The following is a 21,944-nucleotide window of genomic DNA, read 5'->3' as shown; positions in this document are numbered from 1 at the left end:
TTGCCATTATCTGTAGTCCTTTCGTTGGTCTGGCAGATTTCATGATGTCTTCAGTAGCACCTGCATCACTAGTGCCATGTCGACAGGCCGGTATGCAGCTAACTCAGGATTAAGCCTCTGAAGATTTGTGCAGTCACTTAGGTATCACTGTCACCAGGGATTCTTTGGTGGTCTTCTCTACCCCCTTCCTTGACTCATAAAGCCATTCATGAAGGTCAACCTGAATCACACCTGCGGTCTCTATAGTTAGTGCTTCATCAGAGCCTTGTGGATATGGATAGTGGTTTTGACTGTCTGAAAGAGAGGTAGAGGCTTGTATTATTAAAGGTGAATCTGTATCCCACATTCTCCCTGGAGTCATATTTGCGTGCTGTCCTGCATGCTTGCAAAAGTAAATGAGAGCAGATATTGCAAGGGTACCTAAGGTGTGTTGAAGCGAGTGCAGCTACCAGCACCAGCTGTGCTTCATTCAATTGCCCCTGAGAACTGGAAAGGCTGAATCATGAAGGCTGCTTTGGCCTACAGCTTCGCCATAATCCCTAGCAGCATTACACATATATGGAAAGTGAACAGTAAAATCTTTTTTCTTTTCTTGCTTCCTCCGACTCTTCTACCTCTGGCTCAATGTCTCAGATCTCAACACTGTAGTTTTTGATGGCCCGGGCTTTTATGCTGCTGATGTTATTCAGGCCTGCAGCCTAAGAGTACAATGATCTACTAGAAACAGAAAAACAAAGCCCCAAAATATCCCAATCCTATTCTCAGAAACAACACTCTGACCTGTGGGACCTGAGCTTGGGGAAGGTGTCAGCCAACAAGTTAAGTGATTCCAGCAGATGTGTTCCTAGCTGGTGGGAGGACACTGGGACTTTTTCATTTTGTTGTTGTTTCACTAGGTGTTTTGCTGGCTGCCAGGCAATGGACAATTTGTCTAAGTGGGAAGCATGTTATTTGTAGGTTAAACCAGTGACACATCTGACCTGGAAATGGGTAATATGCTCTGCCTGTGGACTGTGTTAGATGTTTCATCAGTCAGCATGCTGGAGTCAGGAGGCACCATCCTGCCACCTGTATCATCAGCAAGCTGCTTTTATGTGGTAGGAATGATGATGGCATAATGCTCAAGTGCTTCTCTTTTTGGTCGTGACTTTTATATTTAGATGCTTATATATAGTTCTAGGTTTTGGTAGGTTGTTTTTGTTGGTTGGGGTTTTTTTGTTTGTGGTTTTGTGGATTTTTTTGTTTTTTGTGGGTTTTTTTTTCTTTTTTTCCCGAAGCAGTCTCAATGCCTTTCTTCTCATTATATTCAAACAATAACACTTGGCGTCTGGGCTTTTGTTTTCTTTCTCTTTTAGAGTCATTGTGCTGTCTGATGAGCTATATCTCAGCCTTTCTCTAAAACCAAGTGGGAAAATGTGCTTTGCCTCATGATCTGAAAGCTAACAAAACTATCTATTTTAGTTCTGACTAGTTGAGAATGAATTATGAATGGCAAGAGAAACTTACTTTAAGTATGTAATGCTCTTGATGTGTATTTTAAAGTTTGCATATTTTAAGTCCAAAATCTTAAATTTCGCTGGGAAGTGAATAAGCAGGCAATGCAGATTGCAGATCGTACATATTCATATACTTCTTCATCAAGGTACTTTGCACCACATCTTTCTGCCAAGGTAGTCTTAGGAAGTAGGTACAGACTTTGTGTAAAATCTTAACTTCGGAAAGTTTTAATGATGTTTGCCCAGGCAGGATTTGTTGTAATAACCTAATGGCAAAGTGATAAAAACATGAATAATAGTAGGAAAGTCTCAGTGTTAAAAGGTTTGAGGCTTTGGATTAAACATGGGTAGTATGAATGTGTATGGGAGAAACCAGTTATGTTCACAGTTGTTAAACCATATAAAATAGATGAGATAATTATAAACTCTACACAAAGGTGTACTCCCTCGGAGAAGAATACTGACAGCCGTGACATCTTCTCCAACCCACTACCATCAGCGAGATTGCAATGTTATTCCTTTATAATAAATATATCTTGCAGGTACTGTCAAGAGACAAAAGACATAGGTCAAAATTTTGTAGAAAAAGAGAGTCTAAAGCACTGTTGTGTAGTCATTAAGGGAAACTGTTGGCAATGAAGGAGAACAGGTCACTCTTGTAAAATCTTGGGTGGTCTAGTTTGCAGTTTGACAGAAATACTGATCAACAATGGGTGCAGATTATTCTTCATTTTATGACATGGTGGTCCTGAAGCATGGTGTCATATAAAATGTCAGTTTGATAGTTTTACATATGAGCAGAACCACCCAACTGATTCTGGCATTGCTGGTAGAGTTTTGGCAGAATGACCAGTTTTTCTCCCATTCTGGTAGGGAACATGCATACATTAGTAAATATGCTTCAGGCAGCAAAATTAGAAAGCAGAAAAGAACATGAAATTGGATCTAAACGCCTACACTGCAGTGTTAGAAAGCAAATAACCATAATATTCTTAAAATAGCTTATGAAATTTCAAGTGGAAAGAAGACATTTACAGATGCTATGAAGATAAAAGCATTACTGACATTTTGTATCAGATGGGGTTTAGTAGCAATTGTAAACTCTACTGTGGCTATAGCAGAATATTCCTTGAAGATGATAATAAATTTCTTAGAAAAGAGGGATGTTACTGCAAGTGGTGTTGGGGTACAGAGATCACATTTTAAAAAATGAACTAGAAAAACCCAGTCCACTCTGTTTAGGCAGAAATAGGCAGTTTGGTAAATTGTACAAAACAGAGGGTGAAGGAAAAATGGGATCTATAGGTGATGACCAAGCTAAAGCAGCATTCCAGGTCTTGGGTTTTTGCTTTGGGAAGGCTTGGGCCTTTATAGCCCAGGTCATGGCCCAGCAAGGCTGACCTCCCTCATACATTTATTCCATTGCTATTTTTAGGCTCAGTTTCATATTCTCTTTTTACTTTTAAAATGTATTGTCTCTGGTGAGTAGAAATCTTCTCATATATACATAATCAGTTTTCATCATATGTACTGAATAACCTGGGGTTGAGGGCAGCAGGTACTCCAGGACAGGACTTCTGCACAGGTACATGTCTTCATCTTGTGCCTAGACAAGCTCTAGCACAAATTAACTTGTTGCAGCCTGCAGTATAACTGAGGATAAGAAATATTGCTGTCAATTTTTTTTTTTTTTTTTCCTCTCTTACGTAGATGACTGATTACTTTTAATGAGATAATGACTAAGTGTACTGGTCACAAACAACAATGAGGATGGATTTCTAAGGGGAAACATGCTGTGTGTGCCATGCAGCACTGTGTAATAGAATGCACATTTAAGATAGAAAAACTCAATACAGCAACATCTTCATTTAATACTTTTATGTTCTTAAGTGGGACTTTAATCTGAAAGAGGTAATAGATCTAAAAATTTTTTTTAAAAGCCCAAATCTCAAATGAGCTGCTTGAGTGGGACAAGGAAACGCTCTCCAAAAGCAGCATTTCATTCCCATTAATGGGCTGTGACAGCCTGTTTCACTGCATTGGGTCATTGGTCTAACACACGAGTCAGGAGTTTCATCTTTTTATTTTTAATGTTAGTAATTACTTACAGCATCAGTTATTCATAAGAGCTGAAATCTCTTAACTGATAAAGTGAGAAAGATTTCTTTGCCTCTCTTTCAAGGTTTGTGTTATGACAGGTTAAATAACCAGCCAACTTGTGACGTAATGGCTGGCTGTACTTACATATCAAACCATGACCATGAAAGTGTGCTGCTCCATAGTAGCATTTTAAAAACAAATATATTTAACATCAACAGTAATTACAACCTGGAAATCATGTGAAAATCCTGAAATAATGTATTAGAGTCTCTGTTTATTAAATGTTTTCAGGGACTCTATTTACAATATTGCTGTTTTCCTGATACCGTGGTGATGCATTCAAATGAATACAGAGTTTTGATCTTCAGCAAAGCAAGACGCAAGGTATTTATCCACATATTTAATTCATGTTCTTGTGTGGTGACAGCTTAATAATCAATGAATTAATTTGCCAAAAATCGTACTGAGCTTTTTGATGCAAATTATCATCAAGCTTTTTGGATTTTGAAGTAATAATTTGTGGCTTATTACTGTGTAGTTGTCAGAAAGAGGTGAGATAGGAGAGTTTACTGCTTGGTTTTGGTTTGAAGTAGCAAATTGTGTATACCGCCTGGGAGATAAATGTTAATATGTGGAATGAAATACGTAAAGAGCAGCAGCCTTCTTCCATGTTGTTTTTGGCAGCCTTTTTTTTTTTTAGGATAGTTTCTGTATTTGTAAGAATAAAGTAAGCTACTGGGATTCTTCCTCTCTACTTCCTTTGAGGGTTATCCTGGGAGACCACAGAATCCTGTGCAGGGATTCAGAAGGGGCAGTCCTAGTGTGCTAGCACATAGTTCTGGAATATGAGCTCGAGAGCTAAATCACAAGGAGCACAAGGCAATTATCCAGTCTAGTTTTCAAATTATTGTGACTATAAAGTTTTTCCAGCTTTCTTGAGGAACTGTTCTACAGTGAGATGGAACTTGCTAGACTGAAAAATGGAAGGAAGTAATCTGTAGAGCCAACAAAAAAAATCTCAAAATTTGGCTTTGACTAACTGCATTTTAGGACTACAACAGCTTGTTGTAAATTGAGTCTATTTTGTTGCATATTATAAAAAAGGGGATAACAGGGTATTCTGCTTTCTGTATATTTTTATTCTTTTACAGATGTGTTGATGCTTTCAGAGATAGGAATGATTATGTATATATTCATTATGGTACAGATGGTTTTAAAATCTGTGGACATCATTTTTAATAAAAAAAAAAAATTCTTAATACATCTTGTCTGATGTAGCTATTTTCTTTCACCAACATCTACTTTTCACACAATAGCCAGATTATTCTCTCTCACTTTTTCTCCCAGTAGTGTGTAAATACTACCACTGTAGCATCATTTATTCCTCATTTTGGGCTTCTCAGTCTCTGTCTATGGACTGCCTGGAAGCATGCGTGCATTTACTTCATGTCTCACTGCCTGCATTCTGCTTGAGTATATGAATGCATCTATATGTATGCATTCTGCCTCCTTGGGTACACAGCAGCTATGACTCCTTAGGGAGCACACTCTTCCTAAGAGTACGTACTTGCAGTGTTGTCCAGCAATGCACTCTTCTTTAGATGGAGCCACATCCCTCTGTGTGCAGATCCTACCCTTAAAGGAGCTGTAGGTTTTCCTCCCCAAGGAAAATCAGTGTTTTGGAGTGGACTTCAGATTCTCCTGAGATGCTAAAGTTTGTTTATTGAGAAATTTGGTGGCAATGTTGCTGTCTAACCTTTCAGGTTCTTTGGCTGAGTGTTACAGCGTGCATCTGTGTGGCCGTGATTTACCCTTTCTTGTTGTGTAAAGGCCCAGCCTGTGTGCTGTCCTTGAATTTTGCTTTTAAGAAAAGAATCATCTTTTGAGACTGACTTATTTGATGAGGAAAATAATAAAATATATCTTACATATTTCATCATTAGAATATTACTGTTGATATTAAATTTCCAGAAATTGAAACACTTATTTAGAAAGCCGTGCTCTAACTACTGTATTGCAAGGACTGTTTGTCTTCTGAATATTAGTTGCGTATTCCCTGGACTCATCTCTTCTCCTCATTCCTCACAGTCATCACGGCCTTTCACAGAGAAAAGACGAGAACCATTCTCCATAGACCTGACAACTCCCTCCTTTGTCAGACTCATTTCTTTAAACTATCAGTGAATGTACCAACTGGAGTCTGATAACTAGAAGGAAGAATAGCTCTTCAAAAAAAGCAAACCATTTCTAAAGTTATTCCAACTGTAATACATTTCTTAAGGAATACAGAGATCTATATTGTACAGTTTTATTATATAATTTATGTTAATTTCATTTAACAGCTTGATTTTATCATCATCTTAAAACCATATTCTAGTACTATTTAATATTTAGAGATTCTAAGCAAGATAAGACCAGGTACCTTGACCTCAGGTATCATACTGACTGTAAATAAAATCAGCTGTTAATTCTCCACTGGTAAATTATCTGTCGTGTATAGTCTGTGCCATTGTGGATTATCTGTGCCACTGCTACCCGTGCTGGTAGTGCCACACAAGCACATCTGAACTGCTTTTAGAGCCAGCTTCAGTGCTGCCCTATAGCTGCACCTGTCCGGGGGCAACTCAGGTGCCTCCATATTGTGTCTGCAGAGCTTAGCACACAGAGGCACCTGGAGTTAGTTCTGGGAAGACTGTTTTGTTAGCCTAGGCTCAGCACCAGTTGTGTTGAACCTCCTGCAGTGCTGGAAGAGGCAGGCATGCCCCTGCTGAGATTGGCTGTGGGTGACTCCCGTGGGTGAGCACACAAGGTGGTGGCAGTGGTGGTGCAAGTCCTATCTTCCTTGAGATTTTGTGAGGTCTTATTAGTGTGAAGGTACATTAACATAATTGTATTATCTTATGTCTGTCTCAACCTGGGAGTGCTCTGAAACAATCATTCCATCTGGAATAATCCTGAACTTGAAGTGAAAGTTCCTTGTGATGGAGAGAAATTAGGGGGTCTTCAATTTGTAACTATTACTATCATCATCCGTGGTGTCCCAGTCTATCATTGTCCTGGGTAATAGGAAGTTAACTGTGTTTCATCCATTTGGGACATAAAAACATAATTCTGATTAAAGCATGTATTCTAGAGAAGCATTCATTTAGATTTGATTTTTCTTTTCTGATTAGTTCATTCTAATTAATAATCTGTTCATGAAAGAAGACAAGCTAATATTAATTTGCATAACATAGGAATGTAATTACAGGAGGCATAATTCAACGTATTTTTGAAAAGTTGCTGGACCTCTGAGAAGTAGGTGAGCTTGGAACTGAAGAAGTGAGCCTGTAGTGCCCATGATGCTCATCGGTTGAAACTTGGCCTGGGACTTTGAAATATGTGATGAAAAACATGCATAAATCAGGAATAACTCTTCTGAAATCACTGGAGTTAAACTCTAAAATCACACAGTGTGTTGAGATGAGGTTCTCAGTCTCTTTGTTGAACTTTGGGCTACACTTAACGCACTGACCTTGGTGAGGTCCTTGAGAGTTTTAACACTGCTTTGCCCTCAGCAGGATAGAAAAAGATGTATGATTTGGCTATGACTTTTGTTTTGTAACCTCACTTGGGGCATTTGCATCTTCTATGCAAGGATGACACACTATGGTGCAGATATTTCTGGTTTTGTCTACCCTTTAAGGATATACTAGTGGTATTTCTGCTTTGTAAATAGAGCTGGGGGGTTTTGGGCTATAAACTGCCAAATTTGAGGGGTTTAGACATATAATGGCTGAATTTAATTTTTTTGTTTGTTTTTTAAGGGGGCTTAGCCCTTTGCCCTGTGAAGAAATTACAGTGGCTAACTGAAAGTGGGACTTGTGGAAAGTGTTCTAGTTCTTGCTCATACTGAAGATTAATCACCAATCTGCCACCCCTTGTCACTCAAAGCAGGGACTTTGGCTTTGTGTATTTTGCTTTAAAAGATCATTGTCTTGTGTTGCCATAAATGTGACCTGAGCAGTCTCCTGATGGCCTCCACCTGCTGGAGCCGCTGCAGGGAGCCGGGTGTGCTCACCCTGCCTTGGGTGCACATGGGGTCCAATGCACTCCGCAGCGCAGCCCAGGGCTGTGTATTTGCCCTGGTTTGCAGACCCGCAGAAGGCACCAGCTTTCCAGGGCTGGTTGTCAGAGAGTGCTTGAGCACATCCTGAGCAGTCGCTGTTAAGCAGAACCTTTTCTTAAATCCCAGGCTGACAGTCCCTGACTTCTTAGGAAGGCTGCACATCTAATGTCAGCAATGTGTTTAGCCTCTTATTCCAGGTGACATTAATGGCACAAGGATCTCTGACAGTTTCTGAAGCAAATTTGACTTTGAGCACTTAAATTGGGAGTCTGCAAAAAGGGACAGCTCAAGCTATCAGAACAAGTTAACCATGTAGAAGACGCCCAGCTAGGGATACTTTCTTAGCATTACCTTCTTAGTCTTGCTGCTCTGCATAGAACCCCATAGACTCCCATTTTCTTCGCAACTTACAAAATTGTGCTGCTTTTATGGTCGGTTGTGTAGGGCTACCATAATGACTGCTTAATGTGCATAGATAACAATATGAGAGATAAAATTACAGTGGGGAAAGGAACAATGGTTAGACAGTTGTTGAGCGATGGAAACCTTTTTAGTGTGTTTCATGTAGTTTGATGTTGGTTTTACAGCCTGTATTCTTTCTGAATGGATGCATTAAAACCCTTCAGCCTCTTTTGATCATTAAATTACTTCTGTGAACTTCCTTGATCTATATTGACAGTATATTTAAAAATCTGTACTTTTGTACAGTCATCTGATCAAGGATTTGCAAACATGAATTTCAGTCACCAGCAGGTAACATCTTAGATGGTGAAATTCTCTTATGTAGCGCTAACAACAAAACAACTGTAATATGTTATCTAAGGATCAATAGCTTGTGCGATTTCAAATGATAATTTAATCAACTTTGTCAGGATAGAGACCCCTGTCATTTCTCTTCCTCTCCTTTATTTATTTTCCCCTATGTAAGTTCGTAATAGACTTTGGTTCAGACAAACTAGAACACGAAAAGTCATACTTAATACTGGAGTGACACCATGCACTTAAACAAGATCCTCTGTGCACAGCAGTACATTACTCAGTTGTGGTATAGTGCTCTTTCTCTTACTGTAAAACAAGATCAAATGTCACTGGACACGTTTTGAATTTATCTGCATGCCAGCTTATCCTTTATTGGGAAAAGTCCCTGGATTTTGCAATGACGAGGTTTTGCAATCCATTTTTGTTCCTTGTACATTTTGCACATGTCTGGGGGGTGGTGGGTGCTGTAGCTGTAAGTTACTGTAAGCAGTTTTTTTTCTAGCAAGTTGTTTTACTGAATCATTCTGAGCAACCAACCCTCAGCACAGTGTCACTATAACCTTTAAGATAAAGTATTTTTTTGCTGTAGTGTTAACTTCAGTAGCCACGTAGGTATTGCCTCAAGCCCATTCCCTTCCTGAGTTTACCCTCGCTGGGATACAGTGGAGCTGCTAACTTGTGTCGGCAGTGTTGTAAGCGGGTGTTGTCAGGGATGGGGAAGCCCCCTGACAAAGCTGCCTGGGTTTCTCATGGTAGGGAGCAGTCCTTGGGCAGCCCACAGAGCCCAGCAGCCAGCTACTTTCTGCTATGTCTGTAGGCAGGCACCGGGAGTCCTGAGAAGCCGCTTGTGGGCACTGCTGGGAGGAGAGTGGTGAGCAGGGGTGTGGGGGGCAGCTGTAGCAGCAGCGGGGGGAGCACAGTGACTGAAGCACCACTTCTTGTGTGTGCAAAGAGCTCAGAGCTTGAACACATAGATGAAAGTGCAATATCCCTGTGGCCTGTGAGCAGGATACGTCTTCATCATTAAACCTGGATGCCAAGACTGTCTCTTGGCATGGTACTCTCTGGGTGCCACTTTCACTTGAGCCTTGTGAGTCAGGACAGTCATTGCAGTTCAAAGCGTCAGCCTAGCCCAGAACTCAGTATGGGCAGTGGCTAAAAAATAAATCCAGGGAAGATAGTAAGCACAGACAGAGCAAGTAGTCCTTCTTCCCTGGAAATCCCTCTGCTGCTCCTGATGCTCTGTGGCTCCAGGAGAAGAGTTTATTATCCCTCATTGAATATTTCTGCCATCAATTTGTCCATTTGTTTCTGAGCGAAGCATTTCACCTCCCAAGAGTTTTGAAAGATAGGGATTTTTTTAATGGCTCTAGCAAAATGTTTCTTTTGCCCACCTTACTGTGCTTATCCTGCCAGTCACCGATGCAATCTAGTTGAGGGTGCATCTCCTTTGTAGTGAAAATACCAGTAGGTCCGATGATTCGCTGAGACATTCTTGTAAGCTAACACTTCCACCTTTCTGGGCAACAAATGTATATTGTGATTTGCTACATGAGCAAGAAAGTAATTCAGCTTGCTCCATTACAAAGAACTGTGAGTGCTGCTTCTGAATCTCCCAGTAACACATTTGGATGACCTTCATAAAATCTGTCTGTAGAGGAAGACTTTGCCTGGTTGTTGCTCAAACACTAATTATTCACATGAGCTCAAAACCAGTTGCTTATCAAGGTTCTGACATTCTTGCTATTTTTTCTTTTCTTTTTTTTTCTAATAGTAAATAATTTGTAAATTCTATTGTAAAATAAAGATTCATGCAGTCAAATAAAAGAGTGAATTTAGAAGTATGTGGCTGAAAGCAGCTGGAAAAGGACTTGTCTCTTTGACAGTCCCAGTAATTTGTTTCAGAGATAAGTAGTCTCCAAATTATGTTAGTTTTTTAGAATTTTTTTTTTTTAATGTTGTATTATTTTTCTGTGTTAGTAAAATATGCGAGGTAGGTGTCTAGGGGAGTTAAATCTTCATATCTTCAGATGATGTACAGGACTGACAACCAAAGCCAAATACCCTCTCCAAGTTTGAGGAAAGCTTTTGAATGGGAGCAGAGCACTATTGTATGCTTTCTTTTTTGAAATATGTTGGATTCAATTTTATTTTTTTTTAATATGAGCACATCTGCTGAGAACTGCTGCTAGTTTACACACTGGAGGTAACAGCTCAGCCATCTGATGGTGATAGTCATAACTAGTGTCCTGAAATGCATTTGGCCCATAACCAAGGTGACAAAATGAGCAGTTTTGAGGAATGAAACAGTTCCCTGTATTACAAAACAGTAGTTGCATAAAATATCATGTCTGCTCTAATAAAAATGTGTTTAAATTTCTTGTCTTTTTATTTTAAAAAAATGCTGGGGGGAATTAGAATTCACATTTAAAAATAACTTTTCTGGTTATGTTACTCTCTTGTTTATTTATATGTATGTTTGGGGTTTGTGATAGCTTATTCACCAGTAGTTTTCTGACTCACAGCTAGCACTCTGAACCACTGTAGCTGGGTTTCCCAGTGTATTTCTTGCCATTTGAACCTGTCACTATTGTGTGTGCTTGTACAAACCATCTGTGACTGTGGTTCAGAAATTGTAGCTTTGCTCTGTTTTTTTCTCTCCACAGGAATAAAAAGTCAGTTTGCATCTCAGGCTGTTACTGTCTCTCATGTCTTCTCAGCAATTTTTTTTCTCCTTATCTTTGCTTAGATGTTCAAGAAATGATGCATAACTCCCGTGTAAAATCAAGTGGGATGAAATAAAAAAAAATATTTTTTTTCATTTCTATGTAAACATTAAGACCAATGTTTAAGGTTGAATATTAATAAGCACTGTAAGGGCATGCATTTTTAATGTAGCTGCTGCTCACATTTGAAATTAGGTCACTCAGATTTTCTTCTTACATTAATTGCTGGAATAAAGAGTATCACATGAAAGTAGAGTTCAAGACCAGTGTTTTATACTAATTAGAAGCAGACTGAAGGTTGTATTTGCAAGGCAAAATCAAAACTTTATTTCTTTATCTATTTTATCCCTAGTAGCTCTTGAAGAAGCTGGTAAACCTGGAAATGAAATAGAGGCAAAACGGTGTGCCTTAAGATGTATTATGCAATCACTCCTGGTTGGAAACAAGACAGGAGTCTGATTCCAAATGTTTGCAGCAGGCAGTTGGAGATACGCCAAGATGGCACTATAAAACAGTCATTTGCCTGGGCTTTGGGCAGGGGTCAGGATTGTTGTTGTTTTACCCATGGAGTTTTAAAGGTTACTCAAAGCAAAAGTTGATCTTTTAGATGGAATTTCAAATGGTCTTTTTCTCTATAGGAGTATCTTGGGTGCCAAATTTCTGATAGGTGTATCTTGTAAAAGTAAAACTAATTTTTTTATATTTTTTAAAATCATGCTTGCATCATTGTTTGCAAGATGACAATTTCTGTGCTCTGAATAAATAATGGAAATGCAGTTCTAAATGTTTCAAATCAGTCATGAACAGCAATAAGTAACAGTAACTCCTAAGAAGCTGAAAATGGTCTTGAAAGCTTACTGATTGCTGTCTACCAAAGCTGTTTAAAAGTTTAAGTGTGTATGAAGTTAACATGGGTTTCTATAAGGGTACAACAATAGCGATTAACAGATTTCTGCAGTTGTCATACTTTGAATGAAGTATAATATTGTTACGTTTAAAGTGTGTTAGACTGTTACAAAAAGAACCTAATTGTGGTGTTTTCTTTCAGCTCCAGTGATAAACCGATTCACCAGACGGGCATCAGGTAAGTTGGATAAAGTTGCATGTTTCATTGGTCTACATGATACTTGAAACATAATGCTGGTGGTGATTGTCATGTAAAACATAATATGCCATTAGTCAGGTTTCTTTAAAGAAGACTGATTGAGGTTAACCTCAAATTTGTTATCTGGTTTACTGAAAAATGTAGCCAAAGTTTCAGGTTACAGAACTTGCATGAAACTTTCTTGTTGATGTGGTATTTATGAAAAACCTAAGCTTTTTCCCTTTAAGGAAAATAATTTTAGTCCTAACAAAACTGAACTTTGACAGGAAGAACTGAATGTAATGGATGCAGAGCTGTCTTGCTTGCTTCACAGACAGGCTGAAACAGCAATTTGGTGGTCATCTATGCATGAGAAAATGTACAACCATGCTAGAAATCTCCCTGTGTTTTTCAAAACCAAGCTGGTTTGTGTACATGGTGTGTTGTTCTGCTGCACAGAGCTGGCAGATCGGGTCCTAGAAGCAGCACTGCTGTGGTGGTGGTATGTTGTGCTGGGAGTGCACCTGCCTACCTTGGTGCGGGTTTGTGTTTTCTTCAAGTTAACTTGTTTCATGCCAGCTGAGAGAACTGTTTACCTTACTCCGTTACATGTAACAGATCCCTCCAAATTACGTATAATTAAAAATTAATATTCTTGGCTTCTTATTGTTCTGCTGTACCATAGCCTTCAGGTTTCGTTTTTGAGGGCTTTTTCTCCTGAAGCATGACACTGAGAACCTAAGTCTTATTTGTTTGAAATACTATGTATCCAAAAGTGGGGTGTAAAAGCCACCACTAAATGTAATGAGACTCATAACTGACTCATGAGAGTCAGCAGAACATGTGTTCCATGATGCAGTAAGCCTATCCAGACTTCTAATTTTGCTAGTTATAACCTCAATCAGACAGTTCCTTGTCAATATAAAATGTTAGTGGAGATCCTCAGGATTGGTAAGGAACTGTATAGAAAAAATGGAGGCTTGCATTTGCAGGATTGGTGCATAGCATACAAGGCACAAAGTAAGAAAATTTAATGAATTTCAAATATTGTCATGTTTTAAGTAATGATAATACTTCATACAATACTGTAGCTTGAAATGAAAGGAATGATTCATTAACTAGCACCCGGTAACAGTGAGCAGGGCTTTATGCAAATTACATTGCATGTTTTAAGAAAAGTTTTACTGTGACTGATAGCTGACTTTAATGAATGCAGTCCTTGTAACAGATGTGGGATAAACTTTTGCATTTCAGGACAGTTTTATTGTTTGAAAAGCTAATACTTGCTGAGGAAAAAAAGGCCTGTTATTTTTAATGTTACTTTAAAACAAAACTAAAAACATGTTAGAAGACTGAAATTTTTGGACAGTTATTGGGGAAATAATTTCTATGGGCAGTTAATGTTTCATGTGTTTTGGTCTTGTGGAGCGATAGAGTTATCTTATGCAGAACAATGAGTCAAGTTGTATGGTACAGTCCAGATGTAAATCATGTGAGTACACTTTAAGCTGGAACAAGGTAATACTGCAGTCTACTATATGTACTATTGTTTCTGGCAGCTTTAATAGTCAAAATAATTATTTTTCAAACAATAAAGTCCATGAAAGGTGATAGTTCTTACTTCTTAAATGCTAAGTGACTACTGGAGAGGTACAATACATTTAAGAAACTTGACTGATAAAATATAAAATTTAAAATTTAAAATATGAAACAGACTATGCTGATAATACAGATGTTTTTCAGGGATGTTTGCAGTCCTAACCATATTTTTAGATAGTGTTTTAAACTGAACAGCTGTTTGGATACATTGAGGTAGTCAAGATACCTTGCAAGCGAAAAAGCCAGATAGTAGCTGTTTTTTTATGCATGGTAGCTTAATAGCATTCTGTTACTGCAATTGATTCTTATGTTTAGGAAATCAGAGGCTGGCCAAGCATAGAGTGAACTATTTTAAAAATTGAAATGTGCAAGATTGTTCATTTTTGAGCAGTTTTGAAGATGGCTTTTGATGAATGTTACTCCAAGTTAATGATGAATATTGGGAAAGTTAGCTGTAGCATGTGGTTTTGCGTTGCATCTGATCTAGTGATACTGTAGACTGATTCTGAGAGTGATTTTTAGGGTCCCTTCCTTTGTCTCTACTTCCCTTGTCTCTACTTCCCTTTCATAGACCTAGGAGTTGTGCTGCCTGAGGGTGCATTGATTTAAAGAAAACAGAAATACAGGAGGTTTTGGTGTGTTGATTTTCATTGGGTCTCCAACTGGCCTGTGCTGTGGCTCCCAAATAACTCCATCTGAAAGAGTGGTAGTAGTGGCTGCCTTTAGCCAGTGGTGGGATGGAGAAAGAGCTGAACTACTGACATCAGTTGAGGCAAAACATCCAATGATAGCTGCAGCAAAGGCTCCTTGACTATTCTACTAAAAGGTGCTTTCTGAGCTCTTGCAATGATAATCAGGGAGAAGCCAGGAGATTACACATATTTCTCGACAAAGAACAGTAATTCTCTGCAGTGGGTATCTTGATTTTGATATTTCTGTTATTCTTTGGATAATGCTTCATATTTTACTTGGTGGCATAAGGTACGGTTATTTTTCCTAACAACTGAGCTAGAAATTAAGCAGCCAGAGTTTAATTGCTGAAGCACCTGATGAAAACAATACGGTAAAGCATTTATTATTTAACAGCTGTTCCTGTTAACATGCTGTGGATGTATTAATGTACCGTCATTGGTACGTAAAGGATAAAGGCATAAGTAAGCTACGATCAATTAATTGTTCACGAATTTGAATTCTTAAAATTTATTGAGCATCTATTCTTTGTGTTTAGGCATATGTGTGTATACATGCAATGAGGGCTCTGTATATAAAATACACATATACCATATTGCTGATGACATAGCTACATATGGACTAGTTAATAATGCACTCCATCATTCTAGGCTATGCACAAAGAATAATAGGTATCATAGTCTTAAAGGAGTTTAGCAAGAGAAGAGATTAAAAATACTTTCTAGAGTTAGAATGAACAATGAGACAGCTGCAAGTAGTTAATCCTTAATTTTTCTTTTAAAATCTGGTGGGACTGTGATGAAGAGAAAGGAAAAAAACTATTGAGGTGATCAAGAGACTTGGATGGGAAGAAAGGGGGACATGGATGTAGAAGCAGCATGAAGTGGAAGAGAAAGCTGTGAGTATGTTTATGAGGTGGCAAATGAGTGGAAATTACTGAACAAGCCAAGGTAGCCAAGAGGTGAAGTTTCTGAGGACAGATACTTTCTTGCTATGGATTAGTCTTCATTTGTCCAAATATGACATACCTAGGAATAGAAAGCTAATGTCATTCTGTATGTTAGCAGAAGCATTGGATTCCTGCTTTTCAGCATCTTGATGGATAGATAAACAAGTAAATTATCTCATTAAATACTGGCAGGAGTTTAGAATAATGTAACAAAACCAGCATGGGTTTGCTACAGAATGAGCTTAAATTTATACTTGATAGATACCATTTATGGAGGCTATTTAACCCCATTTACTAGTATCATATACAAATGTATAATATCATCTTAATTAAGTCTATAAAGTTACTTCAGTTATGTATCTGCATAAGCTTCTGAAAGAGTGAAGAGAACCTAACTGAGGTTGCTGTGAGTTAGCCTTCTCAAGCTAAGAAGAACTGGTAGACAGGCTCAAGGGCATCTGTGGGGCATGTCTTGTTAACCACAGAGATAACTTCCTATTCCCAAACATTTCTTTCCCCCAAACAATATCTCACTTCAAAATACCTTTCTCATCCTGTGGAAAGGAAATAAATGAAGTTTTATATATTTTTCTCTCAACGAAATGGGAAAGAGAAGGAAGCAATTTTTTTATGCCCCGTGAAAAGGATGTGTTTAATTCATTTGGCAGGTACTAAAATTCAATATTTTTGTATGTACATTCATGTACTGTGGTAATTTCTGATAAAGATGGGGCTGTGTTTAGTGTCTTGTTTCTCTTTTAATCCTTCCTTCCTCTTTTTATGGAAGTACAGAAGTTTCTCTAATAACCAAAACTCATTTTACTTAACTTTAAAATTTCAGACTTACAAAACATCAACAATTGGACGAGAAGGAAGGAAATGCAACATTATCTTTATTCTTAATTGTTTGAGATGCCCAAAATCTGTGAATAATGGAACTGTCTAACACAGATGGTAGTTAACCAACTTCTCTACCAATTCAAATTTAGTTTGCTTCTGCTCAAGCCTTGCAATTATTCAAATGTTTTCCAGTAAGAATTTTTGCAGGTTAGAAATGTTTTCTGTTAGTCAGCAGAAAACACTTAATAGGAAACCTATGACATTTTCAGTTGTTTTATAATTTTCAGAAAGAAGGGTATCTTTTAATCAAAACACATTGATTAATTTCTTAGCACCTCAAGCTAGTTGTTTTTAATTAAAATACTGCATACACCAGTGAAACACTTCACCAACAAGTTATACATAATGATGCTGTAAAGTACTAATGGTGACATCAGGGGTGGGTTGCCTGTCAGACCTCCAAGCTCTGTGACTATGCAGCAGCAAGCAAGACAGTGCCACCGCATCAGAGACCGGCCACATGCATGCACACCTCGTCACACACAGGTCACATCACAGGGCTGTCCCTACATGATGACCAGCCCATGGCCCTTCCTGCCCGAGCTGGCTGCACCCTCATCACGTGGCTGTGGCAATGGGTGTTCTCCACTCTCCCACGCTGACGCGCAGGGCTCACACCTCTGCCTGGCATGTGATAGATGCCCGCCTTTTGGCTCGCATTCAGATAGGAGGAGGGAGGTTCTGTGAAGCCCTCATAAAAGAGAAAATCTGGAAGCAAGTTTGCCAGAAGAATGTATCTATTCTTCATCTCATTCTTCCTCTTTGCGTAAGGTGCCATTAGAAAGAAAGTGACAAGATAAAAGTTTTGGGCTTCATTATTCTGAACAGATGTGTGGACTGTGGATTAGTCATGCCCACAGTAGCATTTACATATATCACTGCTAGTTTTCAGTTTAACAATTTATACAGAAAATTTGACAACCTACTTAAGAAACACTGAGGATTTTTACTGAATTTAGACCATGGAAGTCCTGTTAGTGAAGGAATGGCTAACCGCTTACTGAAATTATAAGTATGGAAGAACATGGGTGATATTAAATTTGTTAAATATAAACTAGTATTTAGGAAAAAGCAAATCAATACTGTTAGCCAAGAACAGAATATGCCCCTAGAAACAATATTTCATCTGTAATTTCGATCTGCTTGAATTTTATTGAGATTTTCTTAGAGATTGGCACCCACCTTCCTATGGCATGTTAAAAATTGTCAGAGAAAGGCAACTAATTGAAATGAAGTGCTATTCCCTTTTATACAGTAAGGCAGAAGCTGCAGTTGTACCAAAAATAATGGTGAGGAATGAAGTAACCGTAAACTCCCCTTCAAAATGTTCAGGTAGGAGGCAGTGCTGTTGTAGAATCATATCGAGTCGTAGTGACAGTGTTAGTTCTTCAAGCAGTTACTAGTTCTGCTTGTTCTGAGCAATGAACAACCCCCAAACTGGAATCAAGTGATGTATTCATCTTTGTTCTTTGTTACATGCATGTAGCCAATCCGTAATTTAAGATGCCTAATCCTTATTTTTTAAAATAAACAGGAACATAGTCAGCTGACATACAGTAGAGTCTAATGCTAAAACCCAGTTAAGCACTAAGGCAGCCACCATAGCAGTGAGGAAAATCAGGAGAAAGTGCTGTCAGAGCTTCAGGCTGTATCTACAGAGCACAGTTAAAAAGGCACCTAAGCTTATGGTAGCACATCAGAATGGAAAATTGTGGCTTACTGGAGGTCACAGAAGAATATCTTACCTAAGTTCATTCTGCTGAAGGTATTGTTAGATGGTGCTAACTTCTGCAGGGCTGCAGCTGTACATGGGTGCAGACATGTACCCTGCATCGTTGTGTGAGTGGACGTGCCCTTCGTTTACTTCCTGCTCCACTTGCAAGGCAGTCACCTCTTCTGTCTGATGCAGCTTTCCTAGGCAGCTGTGCCTCTTCCACCATGTTCTGTAATAACAGCTGCCTCAGTTACTCATTGTTGAGAACATACTCTCTTTTGTGATTTTGCCAAGTGCATTGTATAGTCTGTACTCTTGAATCCTTACAGAGAATATTGTCTTTCCTTGTCATGGTCTCTCTTACAGTTATCATCATTGTAACACTTACATCCTTCATGATCCTTGAGGAATTACCCAGCACCCTTTTCCATTAATGAATGAGGAGTATCCTGAGTTTATAGGGAACCAGAGCATTGATATTCAAGTCAGAATGTGTATTGCTAATTTTGCTTGCATCAGAAATTGAATGCCCTACATGCAATCCCTGTTTTCTTTCCATGAAGCACTTAGCATCTCAACTCCTACAGAATATAGCTGTAACTGTATGTGCAGAGCAGTTTAAAGACAGGGTGATTGTTATCTCTTTGTCCTGTGGTATGTCTACGCTGTATTTTTTTTTCTGTGTGCCATAGTGAAACTTGCAACTCATATTCTGTCTGCTCTTGCGGGGTTATGCCATGGCCAATGTCACAGGGAGAAACAAGCCACAGAGTTTTCCCAAGATTAGCTGTCACGTCCCACTCAGACAAGGGGGACAAGTGACTCAGATTTGCAAATCCCCAATTGGAGCAGACAACAAGTCTCCAAGTCCAAGCATTTATTAACTACCTACAATGTACTAATTGAACACACGATAATTGGCTAAGTACATATCAAGTTGTGGCGAGCAATATAATATGCCTTGCATTTCTTAATGGAAAAAGGAAAAGAGGGAGATAGAGGGAATGGGGGAATACAGATCACCGGTCTGGGTTCCTGCGCTGATCCCGCTGGTGAGGGTTCCAGGAGGTGGCCGTCTTTTTCACTGTCATCCGTCTTCTTCGCTTCCCTGTTCTCTCCAGACAGCCGGGGGAGGGGGGCAGAGAGAGAGCGAGCCCTTTCTTCCCCCCTTTGATTTATACCCACTTTCCTTGGGTCCGTCCCCTAGGTCGACCCACGTAGCTACGTGTATCCTATGTACAGGGAGGGGTAAGGTGTTTCATGGGGTGATGTAATTAGCATGATCCTGACAGCCCTCGTTAGCATATTGAGGGGTGTTAACTTTAATACGCATTTCGTGGATAATGAAGCAAAGTTCATTCACCGGACGCATGGCCCTTGAAATCTGCCCAGGTGCCCCAGAGGAGAGCCGTCCTGTCTCCACAGGGCTCTCTCCCCCTGCTACATCGGGCAGCGTTATCAGCTTCGGCCTCCACAGAATGCACCCTGTGACTCAGAGTTTTGTCTTGCGAGTGTTTGAGGCATTTCTTCAATTAGCCTCAACTTTTGCTTTCCCAGGCTGTTTGTCTTAGTTTCTCACAGGCCTGGTTTCTCGTCTCTCACAGTAGCCTCTGATATCAGGTGCCACAAGAGCCAGGGGGACTTGTCGCTGAACTAAGCTTAGTGTGCTGTATAACAATATGGGCACAGTGCACTGAACTGCAGGCACCTTATAGCCACTGGGTCGGGGGAGAGTGCTGTGCTTCAGTCTGGTCTTGGCGCAGCTGAAAGCACAAGTGGTGTTCCTCAGGGCTCGGTGTTGGGGCCATTTCTGTTCAACATCTTTACTGATGATCTTGATAAGAATACAAGGTGTATCATCAGTAAATTCACAGATGACACCAAGTTAAGCAGGAGTGTCGATCTGCATGAGGGCAGGGGAGCTCTACAGAGAGACTTGGGTAGATTGGATCGGTGGCCAACGTTAAGGGGATGAGCTTCCACAAGGCCAAGTGCCAGGTCCTGCACTTGGGCCACAACCACCCCATGCATGGCTACAGCCTTGGGGAGGTGTGGCTGGAGCTGTCTGGAAGGAAAGGATCTGGGGGTTCTAACTGACAAGCAGCTGAACATGAGCCGGCAGTGTGCCCAGGTGGCCAAGAAAGCCAACGGCATCCTGGCTTGTGTCAGCAATAGTGTGACCAACAGAAGTAGGGAGGTGATAGTCCCCCCATGCTCTGCACTGGTGAGGCCACACCTGGAGTGTTGTGTCCAGTTTTGGGCACCTCAATACGAGAGAGATCTGGAGGTGCTGGAGCGAGTGCAGAGGAGGGCAACGAAGCTGGTGAAGGGCCTGGAGAACAAATCCTATGAGGAGTGATTGAAGGAGCTGGGACTGTTCAGTTTGAGGAAGAGAAGGCTGAGGGGAGACCTCATCACTCTCTACAACTGCCCAAAAGGACATTGTAGAGAGTTTGGTGCTGGTCTCTTCTCACAGGTGATTAGTGACAGAACAAGAGGGAATGACTTTAAACTCCAACAGGGGAGGTTCAGACTGGACATAAGGAAAGAATTTTTCACAGAAAGAGTGGTCAGAGAGTGGAATAGGCTGTCCAGGGAGGTGGTGGAGTCACTATCCCTGGATGTGTTTAAGGGTCGTTTGGATGAGATGCTGGGGGATAACTTTGTTAGAGGATAACTTTGTGTAGGGGAGAACTTTGTGGAGTAGGGCTGGTGGTTGGACTCGATGATTCCAAGGGTCTTTTCCAACATGAATGATTCTATGATTCTGTGTTTAACTCCTGAGAATGAAGAACTGATTTCAGTGGCCTGCCCCACAACACTCTCAGGTCTGTGGAAAGTTAACAATAGAAACTGTTTCCCACCCAGTCCATAACCAAGTGATCCAGCTTCCTTTCTTTAGTTTCTCTTGGATAGCTTATTTGCTGTGCTCTTCACAAGTTCTGCTGCAAATGAGACAGTCACAGAAACAAGAGTTTAATTTGCACTGTCTAGTCTCCTCTTGTTTTCTAGGAATTTGAGAAAAGTTCTTGTAAAAAAGATGATGTAATAACATAGGCTTAGGGGTGCTTAGAGAGTGTGCACCTTTGCTTCCCAGTGTTTGCTAACCACTGTTCTTGTTCAGAATGCCTTATAAAATAACATAATGACGTAAAACTTTGAGTACTTGTTCTTGACCTGTTGTTACCTTGAGATTTGTTGCTTTTGATGCAGATCTGAAGAAGAGCTTGTGTGCTCGGAAATTTCTCTGCCTCCTTCCTGGTTTAGTTGTTCTAGTGAAAGATTGAAAAATTCTGTCTGTGAAACTTTTTCTGCTCAAGATTGCATTGCATCTATACCATAACTATTCCATATTACAGTGTATAGTTGGACAGTCATATTGTTATTCAGAAGAAAACAAAATTTATTATATCAGTGCATTCCTTCTGGAACTGTTCAAATGGTTCACTTCCAACATTCATTTATTCCTTTATCAAACCTCCAAAATCTGAAACATTGATTCTAGCAGGTTGTATCAAAGTGTTTTCTTGTATAGATCATCAGCAGAGGTTGAATATAAATTCTTCAGAACCCATTTATGGAGCTGAGTTGCAGAAATAGTCTAATTGTTTCAAATTAATGTCATGACAGATTTTAGATATGGCTATGCTTAAGCTGATTTTTGTAACACTTCAACACTAAGCTTAATAAAAGAAGAGATTTAGTGGATGTGTACTATAAGGCAAAGTTTGAAGTGTTGGAGGAAGGGAGGAAAAGGAGGCATGAGAATAGAGGGAGGGGCAATGGTAGGAATAAATAAGTCTTGTGCTGTGCAATAGG

At 39.6% G+C, this 21,944-nt stretch overlaps 1 protein-coding gene across 3 annotated transcripts in view; it reads left to right on the top strand.

The window, feature by feature from the left end:
- Positions 1 to 21,944, top strand: part of PRKAR2B (protein kinase cAMP-dependent type II regulatory subunit beta) — a 94,289-nt gene that overhangs the window by 20,997 nt on the left and 51,348 nt on the right. For 2 of the 3 annotated variants that reach the window (XM_074903329.1, XM_074903327.1), the window contains exon 2: positions 12,238 to 12,273. In XM_074903329.1, the coding sequence (XP_074759430.1) occupies positions 12,238 to 12,273 (36 nt within the window). Of the gene's footprint in view, positions 1 to 9,444; positions 9,457 to 12,237; positions 12,274 to 21,944 lie in introns of all 3 variants that reach the window. The other variant, XM_074903330.1, reaches the window with a different exon arrangement.

The sequence above is a fragment of the Athene noctua genome, chromosome 3 (assembly GCF_965140245.1).
Source record: "Athene noctua chromosome 3, bAthNoc1.hap1.1, whole genome shotgun sequence".
Lineage (NCBI taxonomy): Eukaryota > Metazoa > Chordata > Aves > Strigiformes > Strigidae > Athene > Athene noctua.
The sequence above is the reverse complement of the archived record's forward strand: the minus strand, read 5'-3'. Positions and strand labels throughout refer to the sequence as shown.